The sequence below is a fragment of the Nesoenas mayeri genome (genome assembly GCF_963082525.1).
Source record: "Nesoenas mayeri genome assembly, chromosome: 11".
NCBI classification, from domain to species: domain Eukaryota; kingdom Metazoa; phylum Chordata; class Aves; order Columbiformes; family Columbidae; genus Nesoenas; species Nesoenas mayeri.
Genome location: NC_137563.1, coordinates 15,241,138 through 15,255,742, shown reverse-complemented (window position 1 = coordinate 15,255,742; position 14,605 = coordinate 15,241,138). Strand labels below are relative to the sequence as shown.

General features: G+C 36.5%; 1 protein-coding gene across 3 annotated transcripts in view; it reads left to right on the top strand.

Moving 5' to 3' along the window:
* LRRC49 (leucine rich repeat containing 49) overlaps window positions 1–14,605 on the top strand; it is a gene marked incomplete at both ends in the record, with an annotated part of 42,904 nt that overhangs the window by 11,783 nt on the left and 16,516 nt on the right. For all 3 annotated transcript variants that reach the window (XM_080351146.1, XM_080351145.1, XM_080351144.1), the window contains 3 exons: window positions 522–665; window positions 2,773–2,834; window positions 9,186–9,333. In XM_080351146.1, coding sequence (XP_080207272.1) covers window positions 522–665; window positions 2,773–2,834; window positions 9,186–9,333 — 354 coding nt within the window. The remainder of the gene's footprint in view (window positions 1–521; window positions 666–2,772; window positions 2,835–9,185; window positions 9,334–14,605) is intronic.

Sequence of the window (14,605 nt, the reverse complement as noted above, 5' to 3'; positions counted from 1 at the left end):
TTTAAGAGGCATGAAGGGAAATTGGTGCAGAGTTCTGTGATGGTAGGGAGATAACAATGCTGCATATTCTTGTAGTGTAGGTACCAGAATGTTTGGATGTGTGTTTGAATACCTTTACAAGGCAAATTAAGGATCAACTACACACGGAATTTCCCCATTTTGGCATACCATGATATCATCAGTGTCACCTGGGGTTTATGGTGTCTTTGGGTTTGCAGCTACAGAACAGCGTGGCTGAAATAACCTGATTTCTGATACAGAAGGAAGTATTGCCTGATTTTACTGCAGCATTACTAGAAAGATATTAGTGAATACTAGTGCCTAATCTCCAGCAGACTGTAGCTTGTTTTCAGCAATTTCTGACATGATTATTATGGTTTAGAAAAAAGCACAGGAAGCACACAGTTGTATTAAGTTGATTGTGCATGTATACTTAAAAAAAAAAAGCATCTGCTACATGTATCTATCATATATCTGTATAAAACACAGTATGCATGTTTATAACTATACCTCTTTCACAGATTACTAAAATAGAAAACATCAGTCATTTGAGTGAACTGAGAGTGTTAAACCTTGCCAGAAACCTCCTAACCATTGTAGAAAACCTTAATGGACTGGATTCGCTCACAGAGCTCAACCTTCGTCATAATCAAGTCTCTGCTATAGTAAGGAACAAAACTTGTCTTTTTCTCCTTTTTTTTTTTTTTTCTCTGCTTTTAACGAAATGCACTATTACTGTAACTTTTTAAAACCGTATCAGCACTTCAGATTTGTGAAATTTTGAGTTTTCCTGTTCTGAGTTGCTTATCTTGTTCTGCCACCGTACTTATTCTTACAACATAAAGGTGAAATAAAAAGCAATTTATTTTTGGTGTTATTGTGTGTAAATGTGATCTCTGGTAGTGATTCAAATCTTGACAGATCTCTGGGAGGAAAATGATTCTGAAGCAGCTTTGTGGTTCAAGCATAAAAATTTAGAGACTTTTCTTCAATACAACTTTGTTTGCTGGAAACAAACCCTAGCTTAATTTCTGTAGTTCAACTAAGCAGTCAGACCCATCTTAAATTTCATCTCCTTATGAATATTTACAGAATGTTAGGGATTAGAAGGGACCTCAAAAGATCATCCAGTCCAATCCCCCTGGCAAAGTAGGAACACTTAGATGAGGCTACACAGGAATGTGTCCAGGCAGGTCTTGAATGTCTCCAGAGTAGGAGACTCCACAACCCCCCTGGGCAGAGAAAATAGATATTGATCTTAAAAATAGAATTTTCCAATGGGCACTTTAACCTAGCATTTTAAGCCTTTATGTTCTAAAAATCAAAGCTTTTTACTTTGCGATGTATGAGTTGTAGTTCAGGTGTGGCAAGTACATCATTAGAACAAATGCTTTTAAAAATAATGCAGAAAGTCTACTTAAATAGCTATATTTTCGGGCCTTCATAATTCCTTTAGTTCTTGATCTCCTATTGCTGCTGAGCCTTTCCTTTCTTGAATTTCTGCTACTTGCCATATATGAATTGTTTTTACGCTTCAAAAATAAGGCATTTCTGCTCATTGCTGATTCTGTTACTGTACTTTTCCCCTACATCAGTTATCTTACCTAGAATTCTGCTGCCTTTGTGCTCCTCTCAGGTGTAGCTCGTACTTTTTCCTTGCTTCCTGTTGCCACAAGTGAAGAGCCAGCAGGGAATTTAAATTAGTGAGTTACAGGCTTGGACTCTGTCCTGTATCTCAGTTGTATGTTTTAGTATTCCTGGCCAGAGACAATGTTTCAGAAGATGATGTACTTCTTTTTTTATTTTTTAACTGTGGTTAAATTCTAATAGAATGGTAGTTTGTATGTGTGTGGGGGGGTTTTTTTGTTTTGTTTCTAAGTGGATGGTGACTTTAAAGAGTATGATACTAACTCTCCTTCCTCTAGAGAAGAACTCTTAAATCATGTGGACATGTCATACTGTCTGATAACTAAAGTAAAGATATATCTCTTTCCTAGAATAAAGCATTTTTCTTATTTTGATGAGAGGTGGTGTCCTTTTCTCTGTGTGCAACAATGTACATGTATTTCTTTACTTAAACTTGTTTTAACTTTTTTAAGGATAAACGCCTGAAAAAATACAGGCTGCAGTACTTTTGTATTGCTGTTCAGAATCTGCCACAATAGGATCTTACTTGATGTATTTAATTTTGCTAATTTTTGAGCTATTTGCTATTTGAAGATTTTCTGCCAAGGTTTTCAGTGGCATATACTAAATGCACAATTACTCATTCTGGAAACTCATTCCTTCTTATAAATTTTAATTGTAAAGGTGAGAGAGTCCTTCAGAGCGTCCTCTGGCAGAAGAGTCACTGCTGTTTGGTAGTGCTAATTGCCCTGATGTATTGCACTTCAAAAACCTTATTTCAGCAAGATCATAAAATGAACTTTTTTTTTCTTAATTTAACAGTGTGTTTATCCTACAGTGTAAATGCTGAGACAGCACCTTGGCTTATTTCCCAAAAGCCTGTTCAGAAACAGGCAGCAGCCTTATCCTCTTTTCTTTAGCAGCATTTGCTTTGCAAGTGATGCAGCTTGTTCTGCAGAGTAGATATCTGCACTGAAACACTCCCTTGCGGTCTGCACTAGGGAGAAACAGAGCTGCATGTTCAACAGAAATCAATGTTGCAGCAAGGTTATAGCATATAGAAATGGAAGTATTTCATCAGGCAAAGTAGAGAGGTTCAAAAGCTACTTTCAGCTACTGAATTTATGCCTCTATCTTTCCTTCTAGAAAGATGTGGATACTTTACCCTGTCTCCAGCACCTCTTCCTCAGCTTCAACAATATATCTAGGTAAGGGAAATAGCAGTTTGATTCCTATCAGTAATTTGAAGTATCCTATTGGAGCTGTATTTCGTTAAAATGAAAATTCTAATTCAAACACTATGAAAGCAGATTTTGTTTTGACATATTAGCATAATCAAACCATTAAGCATTTTCTTTAAATAGAAAAAAATCTTGAAGACCTTTGCATTTAAATGTAGTTGTACTATGAATATTCTACCCAGAAACTTATATTTTTAATTTTTAAGTTATCATTTCTTTTTACAATAATCAAATTTTTAAAATAGTTTTGTAAACATTATTTTTACTATTAAACTACATGTCTGTTAAAGCAACATTACACAAGGTACATATTATATTTAACATAAAATCACTGTATTTATGGAGTTACACAAACTGCTGAGTCAGCTTCTGCTTACAATTATTAGATTATTTCATTCTTGTATTTTATTTGTCTGTATATTAATAATGTCTGAAAGGTATATTTAGGGTTGTTTCCCTTTAAAACCAGATGGCAGAAGTAGAACAGCTCAACTTTCAAAGCAGGGCTTTTATAGTTTCAAGTAACTAAGTGCTTTTTGTTATAAATAGAAATGTTTATGTTCTGTGCTTTTTCATACTCATGCATTTTTTGGAGTCTGCATTTATACTAGTGCCTATATTAAAGAGAAAAAAAGTGCATTATCTTCAGTTTGGTATGTCTTTTTATTTTATCCTTTAATCACAACCAGCCTTCTCTGCTTAGAATCAAATAATTTAATGTGGGATAGGGAAAGATGCTTCATGTTCTAATTACTGAAGTACTGTACAGTTCTTGTGGCATCTTCTTTCTCTATAAAATGTTATACTTAGTATGAGCTTTTATTGTAATAGGTACTTGAATATTTTAAGCTGACCTGCATTATGGTTTTTGCAGACAGCTCCAACCTACTTGTCTGTGTTCGTTAGGTTCTTACAGTAACAATGCAGTAGAGCTCACGGGTATTAAGCATTTAAAAAAATCAGAGATGAACTGCAGGAATCTTTAATATGCTCTTCCTGTAACTAATCTCCTAGAGATGAGGTTAGCATTCTGCCTCTCTTGAATAATTTTCAGAATTGAACCATGTTTTTTGTTTCTGTTGTTCTAAACAATTTCTTAGCTTGGCAAGAACACCGAGGGGACTGCAGTAGCTGGCTCCCTTGCTGTCAGGGAGCATCACTGCAGTCAGTGGAATTTATCTCTCTTTTTTATATACTTGATGTGTTTTCTGTAGCCTTCTGACTCCTCTCTCACATTGTTTTATGCAAATTCATGTTATTTTTACAGTGATCAAAGAAGGAAAAATGTTTCTGTTCTTCTAGGAGGTTTTAAAGTGCGTTTCTCCAACTATGTAATCAGTAGCTTGCTTCTTGCTACTTTATCGTGATTGTTGTTTATTCATTTGGCTTCAGTTGAACTATTGCTAGATCTAGTCTTAGTTTTCATGTAAGCTAGAAATACTTACTTAGAACACTTGTGTGAATATATAATTTGTTTTTAATTTGTAGTTGGAATAGGTATAAAATTAAAATCTTACTGTCAAATGAAAGACATGGCTCTTCTGTAAAATTTGTATACTTCTGTGGGTAGGGAGGTGGATGGATCAGTTTAACTCTTTATTTACCAGACATTTAAAAAAAATATATATATCTCTCTATATATTTCTATGATCCTATTTAGCTTGGGTTTTTGAAATAATAACCTGCTGTTGCATATAGCTGTTCTGAAGGCTAAAAAAATATTAATTCCTGATTTAGATTTATGTAGTAGATATGTCTAACAGGAAAGTGATTAAATCTCAAAGTATACTATTGACCATCTCTGTTCTGATACTTGGCTTGATAATTTTTGAGCTGACTGAAAAAGTTACATGCAACCATAATACTAGTGAATTGCTGTGCTACCTCTGAACACTCATACAAGCCTTTTACATGATTTTGTGTGGTTTTGTGAGTTGCTTACCTGGTTTTACTGTGTGCCATATGGTAATTTTTAAAATTATTCTTCCTAGAAGCAGCTGTTTCTCTACAACTAACTTTTCTTTTAGACAATCAAATTGATACACAGATATTCTAATTAATTTATCTGTAGTTGCATAGAGAAAACCTGCAAGTGGAAACAAACAACAAAGTATAGTGTCAAAACCTGGATATACTCATGTTACAGGTTCATTAAAATATTTTGTTAGTGATCATTAAAAAAAAAGTAGCATTTTTGAAGCAGTACTCTCATGGAAGTTTTTGCTGCTTCCTATTTTTGTATGTCGGCAAAAATACTTGAGTCTTAAATTGGTAAATACTGACATGTATGAATTAATATTTCAGTAAAAGATTTGGAAATGCCTTTTACAAATGGTCACTATTTAAGGCATGAGAATCTATCATGGGTTTAATCACTGACGTTCTGTTTCCCTCATGCTTCAGAGGAGGCCTCAGAATGCTGCTGCTTCTCTGCAGAGCTTTAGTAAAAGGGATGGATTGGCAAAATTAATATAAGCTCAAACTGAACGCTGTAAAAATTGGTGCTGATCTAAAATGAAAGAAGTCCGACTTCCGCCTTCAGCCCTCAAAAATTTAGCACTTACAAACTAAGATGTTCATACCTGATGGCTGAAGGCAATCAATATCTCTAGAACTAGTCATAAAGAAGGGGAAGAAAACCTGTTTTGAGTTTGTCATGTGGTACTAGAAAGAGATTACAGTGGATTCGAGTGGAAGATATGCCACTGAGATTCGAGAAGAAGGTTATTGCTCATGTTTCAAAATGTGAAACCAGGGAAGACCGTTTTTTAATCTTGGAAACAAAATACATTTTTTCACTGTTAGGCTGCTGTCCAGGTCAGCACTACGGTGGCTTTTGCCTTTAGTAAGGCATGTTGTCTAACCATGTGAAAAAAAGTTGGATACCAGCTCAAGGACATTGTTTGTTCTTCATTTGGTTACTGAATTGGAAACCTGAGAGAAGGAATGTTCTTACCGTAATAGAAACAATAATATTTTTTTCTCAGCAGAATGAAAATTTATGAATGTGTTTTCAAATAGTTGAACAAAAGCAGCGCAAGTGGAATGAAAGGCTGACTGTGGTAACATCTGTTTTCATCAGTAGTTCAGTGGTTAGAAACCTGGGAAAACCCAAGTTTTATTCTTTGAATGTTTTTTTGAACATACATTTCCTTCTTGGGTGTTCTGCCAGACTGCAGCAAGTACGTTGCCTTCCTTCTCTTCTCCAGAGCTTTTTCCCTTTATGGAACATACTTTTAAAACTTCATTGATGCAAATTATAGAGAAAGAACAACTGTCTTCCTGTGACCTGTTCTTGCCTGCTGAATGTGTGGATGTGAATGTGTATCACTGGTGGAGGATCAGCTTACACCACTCCAGAATACTCTGCTATTTAGTAATTGTCATGTTCTTGTATGAGGTGGGAGAAATGGGTTTGCATCCCCTCTGGCAAACATTGGATGCAGGGACTCTGAGAATGCACACAAGATGTAAAACTTACCTATTCTGATAAGATTTCCAGAAAACACTTTTTGGTAATTTAGCCCAATATCACAAATTGTTTCGGTGTTGCTGAAGCTCCCATTTAAGCAAAGGTAAATTAATCTAGGAAGAAAGCAGGACAGGGAAGGAGAGGTGGGTGCTGTAGTTTGGTGGGACTCCTGCAGAAGGAGGTTGCTTGGAAAGAGCAGCAGACGTTCCCCTCAAGAAGACTGACTGAGGCAGTCTGACACAGCGTCATCCACAGCTGCTTTGTATTTCACGAGCAGGTTAAAGACTCCTTTGTGGTGAACAGAGGCCAGAGTCAGCATTGAGACGTGGCCTCTGGTTTGCACAGGCTGCTCCCCACTTGGGGCTGCAGCAGTCTGCGTGCTGGGAAGCAGACAGAGCTTGGCTGTAAAGTATGCAGCCTGTTGGGTAAGCGTATTACATGAAAGCTTTGCTTGGCTTAGGATTGAGATGCCAGTGTGACAAGTATAGTATATTAACTTTTCTACATTGAATTTCTAAAGCTCTGTTTTTCATATGTGTATACAGAGATGTGAACATATAGCTATTTTGCACTAATGTTTTACTCCATAATTGAGCTGCTATATAGTGCAGCTAAAAGTGGTATGGAGCAAGCACGTCTGTTTGAGCTCCAGAATGAATGTTTTGGTATGCTGAAGGACTGAGAAGTTCAAAGCACAGCAGTATGTATCAGTAGAAGGTCTTGAAAACACTAGCAAACTTTCAACTTCTGTCATTTCTTGAAGAGGTTTGTTTTATTAAAAATCTGTAAGTCATATGTAATGGCAGAAGTACTTCTTAGTTAAATGCGTAGTGGGAAGTGTTTTCAGTAAATTAATGCTTTTACATTATCTGAAACTAATTTTGAAGACCAAAAAACTTTCCTATTTGTCAAGCAAAATCTATTCTAGCTCTATGGAAATTCAGTTATCTTTTCTTATTCTAACATATTTATGAGTTTGTTTTACTAACTTCTGTGTCATTTGGGAAGGCTATCTTTTCTGTTCAGGACATATTGAGGGTGTGTTTTAAGTAATATGTCAGCCCAGTCTTCCAAAAGTGTGGTTACACAAGCTGTTTTATGGAAACTGGATCTCAAAAAGAAGCAGAAAATGATAATCTAACTTGTTGTCTTAACCACATGTACAAACCACCCAATTCTTCAGATGTGCGAAGCCCCTTCACTGCCTTGGAATCTGTACATTGTTCATTTTCCATCACTTATGACATTGCTTTAATGTACTAAGCAGAGAGGTACTAGAACCTTCCACTTCACTCTGTCACTTTTGTGCTGCATCCCTTTGGTGTATCATGTAGAAGTTACTCACATGCTGTACTAATTGCGTTGGGGTTTTTTTGAGATTTTTATTAGGTAATTTCTTTGCTCCTGCTAGCTCATGTTGGTGTCCAGGCCTTTCTTCGCCAGGCTGAAACGGATTGCTAGTCGGCAATATTATTTTTATATTTTATTTCTTTTTGTTGTTGTTGCGGAAATTGGTTTAGCTAATGCCTAGAACATTTCAGGGATATGTCGCTTTATAATCTGACGTTCTGGTAGATCTGAAGCTGCATGTTAGTCCTCAGCAGGTTATTATATGCTTTTTTGAAAGTTGAGTGATACCAATGATAAAGGCAGTTGCCACTTTATTGAATGACAGTCTTTACTATGAACATCTGTACTGCATTTGACTTCTGATCCTTAAATTCAGGGCATACTTAAGGCTTGGTGTCCTTCCAAGTATTAGTGGAGGAAGACTTTTGCTGCCACCAAGAGTGAGAACTATAAAGACTTAATATCAGTAAGATTGTCAGATATTAAAAAGATATTTTCCACTTCAGAAATGGTCTTCTATTTCAGAATGTCATTAAGTAGTTGTTGATCTAATGAAGTGATCCTCTGCTTATATTTTAGTGTGATCATCATTGATTGTTTTGTAAGTTTCAGGGTTTTTTTAAACTCCATTCTCAAAAATACCAAGTCAGATTATTTCATGCTTTCTACTTCCACTTCATAAGACTCAACTTTTGAAGGCCAAAGTGCTGAAGGATGGGAGCACAGTTCTACGTTTATACACGATAATCAATTTCTTAAAAGGTGTTGGGGAGTCATGTTTATTTCTATAGCTGTTCTGCTTTTTTGAAATTTAGTTAAATAGTTCTCTGCTGTTTTAAACGTACTGTTTATCTGAGTCAACTTCTTGCTTTTCACCTTCCATCTTCAGTGAAAGGAACATGGTATAGGCTGTACATATCTAAATATATTTTACACAAGCCAGTTATTTTTATCAAGAAACCAAAATCAGATGTTGTCTAAAAAGCCAAGTGGGTGGTTGTAAACTGAACTTGGAAAAATAGACAGATCTGTTTTGAAGATATGATGCCTTTGTAGTTGTTTTTTTTTCCAATATTTAATGATGTTGCAAACACCCAGGGTCATTCTGTGGTATTTGTGGTTGGCTTTTTTCTTGTATTTTCTGTGGCTTTTATGGCAAATACACCTTGGTTTTGTTTTGTTTTGTTTTTTTTTTAATATGACTTAACATGTATCCTATTCTAGGTTTTTTCAGGTGAAACTATACTCCTGTAGTTAACAAGTTCTCCTTATTCTCTATCTCTTTTCATCTGTATGTGAAGAGATTAAAAAGTTAAACAGCAGCTGCTCTTGGTATTTTTAAATACTTTACATTTAACTTATCTTACACAATGTTGATGGGTGGGGCTTTTTCAGTACAGTGAAACATTAATGTTCTATCCTTACGAAATAAACTTCTCCTTCTCAAAATTTTTGCTATTCTGTGATGTTAAAACTTTAAACTTTTTTGGTTACAGTTTTGAGGATATTCTGTGCCTTGCTGATTCCTCATCTCTGTCAGATATCACCCTTGATGGCAATCCAATAGCTCAGGAGACATGGTACAAACACACTGTTCTCCACCATATGATGCAGCTCCGACAGCTAGATATGAAGAGAATCACAGTAAGAAATTTCTGTTTTCATCAAACTTACTAGATCCTTAAATTCAGAAGTAAAATGTAGGGTTTTCTGTGTATATATGTATATTTAAAATACAATTTTTTCGTAATCTAGTATGGAATAGAATGGGATATAGACATTACAATATTTAAAACATTAACCTTTTTTCTTTTTTCCAGTCTTACATAAGATTATGCTTTTTTACTTCAGTTGATATGTTTATTTTTAAATGCTTAAATTCTTCATTAGTAAATACTGTGTGATCAATTGGCATGTGACATGAGAGAATCTATGAAGCTTTTGATTAGGACTTTCTAAACACAGTCGTTACTGGTTTGCCATATAGCTGAAAACAAACAGCATACTTCTTAAAAAGGAATAGGGTTTTTTTACCCTAAAATTGGTGTTATTGGTATCTTCTTTCATTTAAGTGCTGTTGGTTTCTTTAGTCTGTCTCCCTAAGGCAACCTGGTGATCACACAGCTGCTGTGTCTGTATTTCTCCCTTCCTTAGCTAAGCTGCTCTCCCCATTAATTTCTGGTTCTGCTGCTCAAGTTCAAGTAACCTTGATAAGGAAGAGAGGACTTGCAGACAACTCCTGAAAATACAGCATAAGGCCTTTTACAGAGAAGGCAGAGGTTGAAGGGCAAACACTGGGGGCCTTACCATTAAGTCAACTGTTTTCTCTTAATGCTAATTCTTCTGCTTCTATTCAAAAGTGATGTGTAAGCATGACTTCCTTTGCAAGAAAAATCCATCCAACAGCAAGATAACAAATATAATTTGCTTTACCAACAATAGTGTTGCATTGTTATTGTTTTTGACCAGGTGCTGATACATATACGTTATTTTAAATGTTCATTTACTTTGTACAAAGGCTGTGCTGCTTTATGAATTGCACCTGTTGTTTTACTATCTACCCTGTTGTCCTGTAGCCCATCCACCATGAGTATAAAATAGAGCCAGTTATGATGCAAAATATGACGTGTCATGTGGAAAACATTAATTTTAAAAATAAAGTGCTTTGGGACATGGGAGTTTTACTCCCAGCATCAAAAATATTAAATACTTGGGGTTTTGCAGATATTCACTGGGTTGTTGGGATTTTTTGTGTGAATTTATACTGACTCCATTGAACACTTGTGAAGGGTTGTCAGGCATTAGAACAGGCTGCCCAGGGCAGTGGTGGAGTTAGCATCCCTGGAGGGGTTTAAAAGGCATTTAGACAAGGTTCTTAGGGACATGGTTTAGTGCTAGAGTTGAGTTAGGTTATGGTTGGACTTGATCCTGAGGGTCTCTTCCAAATGAAATGATTCTATGGTTCTATTGCTTTGCTTTAAAAAGGCTGTTTTGTCAGTATTTCGGGAACTCAAGTCACATAAAGAAACTGTCTCTGCCTCCCTCTTCCTCTCCTTGAGACAGATCCTGGTAGGACTCTCAGTGAATGAGAAAACTGTAGAAAGAGCTCAAACTCCTTTTTAGACTCTCTGGGATCCGTACAGGGGAAAAAGCTGTTGGAAATGCATAGTTGTGGGAAAGACTTAATCTGGGTTTGCACCTTGTTAAACATCAGAGAATCAACCACGAGACAAAAAGCCATAGAAAACCAGGCTTCATCAGTTGTGCTGCTCATAAATCTACTTGTAAAAAGAATGTGGTTTGCTGCCTTTTTATTTTCCTTCTGGTTTTCAAGCCTTGAATTTTTGTAATGTTTTCTCCATGTAGAGAGTGCTATATGTTTTCTACCATAAAAACTGTGTTGCCCAGATAATTATATGGCTTAAGAAACTGGGATTTTAAGAAAAATAACAAGTACCATGAGATTTGTGATATAAAATTAGAGAGTTGGCAATGCCAAATCCAGCTGTTCTGCCCAGTAATACAATGTACATCAGCTGCAAGGGTAAATGGAACTTGGTAGGGGAATGAAAGCACAGTATTGGGTATGTGCTTTTTTTCCCACTTAATTAGTATACCTAAACTCTATTTACATTTGTAGGACCTTTATTAGTCTGAAGAGCATCCAGTCCATTTTGAACTTAAGCGTTACTATGGTTTGGAAAGAACTGGGAGTTGGACTGGGATGTTGGTTTTTCTGACTAAGAATCTTCACTAACCTGTTCAGAAGCTCTTCTGCTTGAGAACTGAGTTTTACACAATAGTTACTTCTGCTTTTAAACTTTTGCTTGCTGGCTTCACTGCGACAAGAAAATTATTTCAAGAAGGAAGAAAATCTGAAGGATGTTTTTAATAGTTCATAAAAGACTTTGAATGTTTATTCATATTGGTTTTCAAGAAGATTTACTCTCTCTGGTGCCAGGCCTTTTCTATAGGATCCTGTGGCGAAAGGGAACCTTGTAGCAAAAGGCCGGTGGTAGCTGCTTCTGTTTTAGGGGAAATATTCAGAACATATAGCAAATCCAATATTCAGCACTTGGAATAGAACTTTTTTGCATTGTAATTGTTCTAGTATTTCCTAGGTTGGGACAGATTTGTCTTTGTTCAAGGGATTGCATTGTATTATGGCAACTTTTAAACTCTGACTTGTGAGAAGGTTGGTCTTTTCTTAGGCCACCTCATTCCTGAGCTGTTCGTCAATGTGGTTTAAGCTCTTAAATAACTGAGGTGGTGAAATCAGTGGAGGTTGCTCAACTGTAAGGTGTTTCACTGTAAGGCTGTACACACTTACTGTCCCCACTAGAAGATTATTTTTGGCTGAAAAACCCATCCTCTTTGTATTATGTATCTGAAACATCAACTCAATGGAAATCTTTGGCTTTCTGAAACTTTGATAGATCAATCTGGAGGCTTAAAGAGTGGGGAGCAGACTGAATTGTAGTGGTTATTCAGACTCCTGCATGTCACCTGTGTTAACCATCAGTAACTCTCTGCAACAGTTACACCTTTACCTCACAGTGAAGGTTGGCTAATGGGGCTCGATTTATGGCTCGCTAAATAGCCTTCTGTGCATTTGATGTGTGTTACCTTCAAATCACATTGTTCGGTTAACATACCATAGTGGTTGTTTCTCTGGGCATTGAAGCTTTTTGAAGGCATTTTGTAGTTCGAACTTGGAAAAGTGGACCTATCCAGTGGTGCTGGCAGTTTAGCTTTTTTCCCTCCGGTCTGTAGTAACAGTAAGCAGATATTGTCTGCAGACATGTAATAAAATACTCAAATATGAATGAAATGTGTGCATATCCTTACTGAGAAATTATTTAACTAGGAACACTTGCTATCCATCACTTTAAATACACTTTCTCAACAGATTTTTCCCAAGTGTATATTTATATGTGTGTGAATATATAATAGCTAGTATGTATATATCTTTTTTTAAAAAACGTGCTATGGTTCCCAAAATGAAAGACCAGCTGCATATTTTTAACAGTAAAACTTTGCTTTTTTTCATTGAGGTTTTATAGATTTTGGATGCTCAAAGTAAGATAGCTGTGTTTGGATTTGAGATTCTTTGCTTAGATGTTTTTCTGCTGATGAGGGAGTAGTTTCTACTGCTAATAAAAGTTGTTATTGATTCCATCACCACCACAAAGTGTTCTGGTTTTTTTAGGGAAGGATCCATATTTTTTTTTCTTCTGCTTGAAAATAAGATACCTCAGGAACCTCAAGAGTCATTAATGTGGATTGTAATCCTCTGAAATCAGGTCTTGCAACAATATACTAAATTAATACCAAAGTAAAATATCAGTATATACCTCGTTGTCAAATATGACTTAATTAATCAAAAACTTTGTGATTGTTATTTCCTTTGCTGTATTTCTACTAGAAGCACCCTTACATTCCTGCTTCATTCTTGTGTAAGATCAGCCTCTGTGGTATATACAACAAAAAGCAGTCTGCCTTCTGCAAGTGTGAGCAGAATTGTGTATTTAAAGTGTGCTTTGTAGAGTCACCATACCTTGAAAGCTTAAATGTATATTCCAGGTGATTCTTCATGTTCTCCGTTTTCTTCATTAGCTAGACTAATTTATATCAGGTGTACTAGAGCTGTTTCTAATCTATAGTAAAATTATTTGAATAACGGGAATGAAATACTGCATTTGTTGTGTGCTAACTTAGCATCTTTTCCTCCTGTCACCTCGATGGTATCATTTGTTGAAAAAGACCTTGTTGGAGTAACAGAGAAGCAGCAGTGAGGAAACACACGCGTTGCTCTGGGTGTCCGGGAGCGCTCGGGCCTCGCCGGCTGTTCCCGGTGCGGAGGCCGGTGCCGCCCGGCGGGTTTGGCCTCTCGGCGCTCCCGCTGCGGGTCCGCGGCTGCTCGGCAGAGGGAGCGCTCGGCCCGCCCGACACACCGGCGGGGCCTGGGGGTGCCGGGGGCTTCCCTGGGCCGCTGTTGTGTCCTGTTCACGCTGAGAATGTACCCGGCAACCTCAAAGCTCATTGCAGAAAATGAGACTTCTGCTTCTTTAGGAAGTGTACCCCTCACTTTATTTTTTTTGTTTTTTCTTATTTGTGAAGATGGCCTCTTAGCCATTTAGTTTTTATTTGGGAATGGAGAACTAATAAATGGAGGAAACTTCAATATACAAAGAGGATATCCAAGTACTTTTGTTTTGCTCTGACACTTTGGCCTTCTGGAAAAGCATCCCACCTTGTCCAGCAAGGTTTGGTTTAAAGATTAAACACTTACAGACAATAGAATAATGAGGGGAAACAAAGGAAAAATGAGAGAGAAAAAAATTAAAAAGAGCTGTAGCTAAAAGAGAAGAAAGGGTGATAGTAAAAATGAATTATGACAAGGTTATTGATGGGTTTGTTTTATAACTTTGTAGGTTGGGAGGGGGCTGGGCGGGTAATGTTTTCAAGATTGATTGTATGTGTTGTGTAAGATTAGTCAAGAAACATATGTGGATTCGCTTTCTGTAAAAAGCAGATTTGGCCCTTGATCTTTATTCAGATGTTTTCTGTATCATTCTGCCTTTATGAATACTGTGTAGAAATAGGATATATTTTCTTTTTAGGCTGAACCAATTTATTTTGTAAAAGAAACAGTATATTTTAAATGTCTGTAAATAGGGTGAACTCTTGATCAAGAAAAAGGTCTTATTCAGTTTAATAGAAGACTCTTGTTAGAATGTAGTTTGCATTAGTTTATTCCTTGTATACTGAACTGACTCAAATGAGGGCAGTAGGCCCTCATGGATAGATGACAGTGTCATTTGGACTGCATTAGAGGAAGGCTTGGGGATAGAAAGAATAAGAAGAGAGATTTCTGGAAGCTGAGTGAAAACTGAATTAGGGAACTTTACTATGT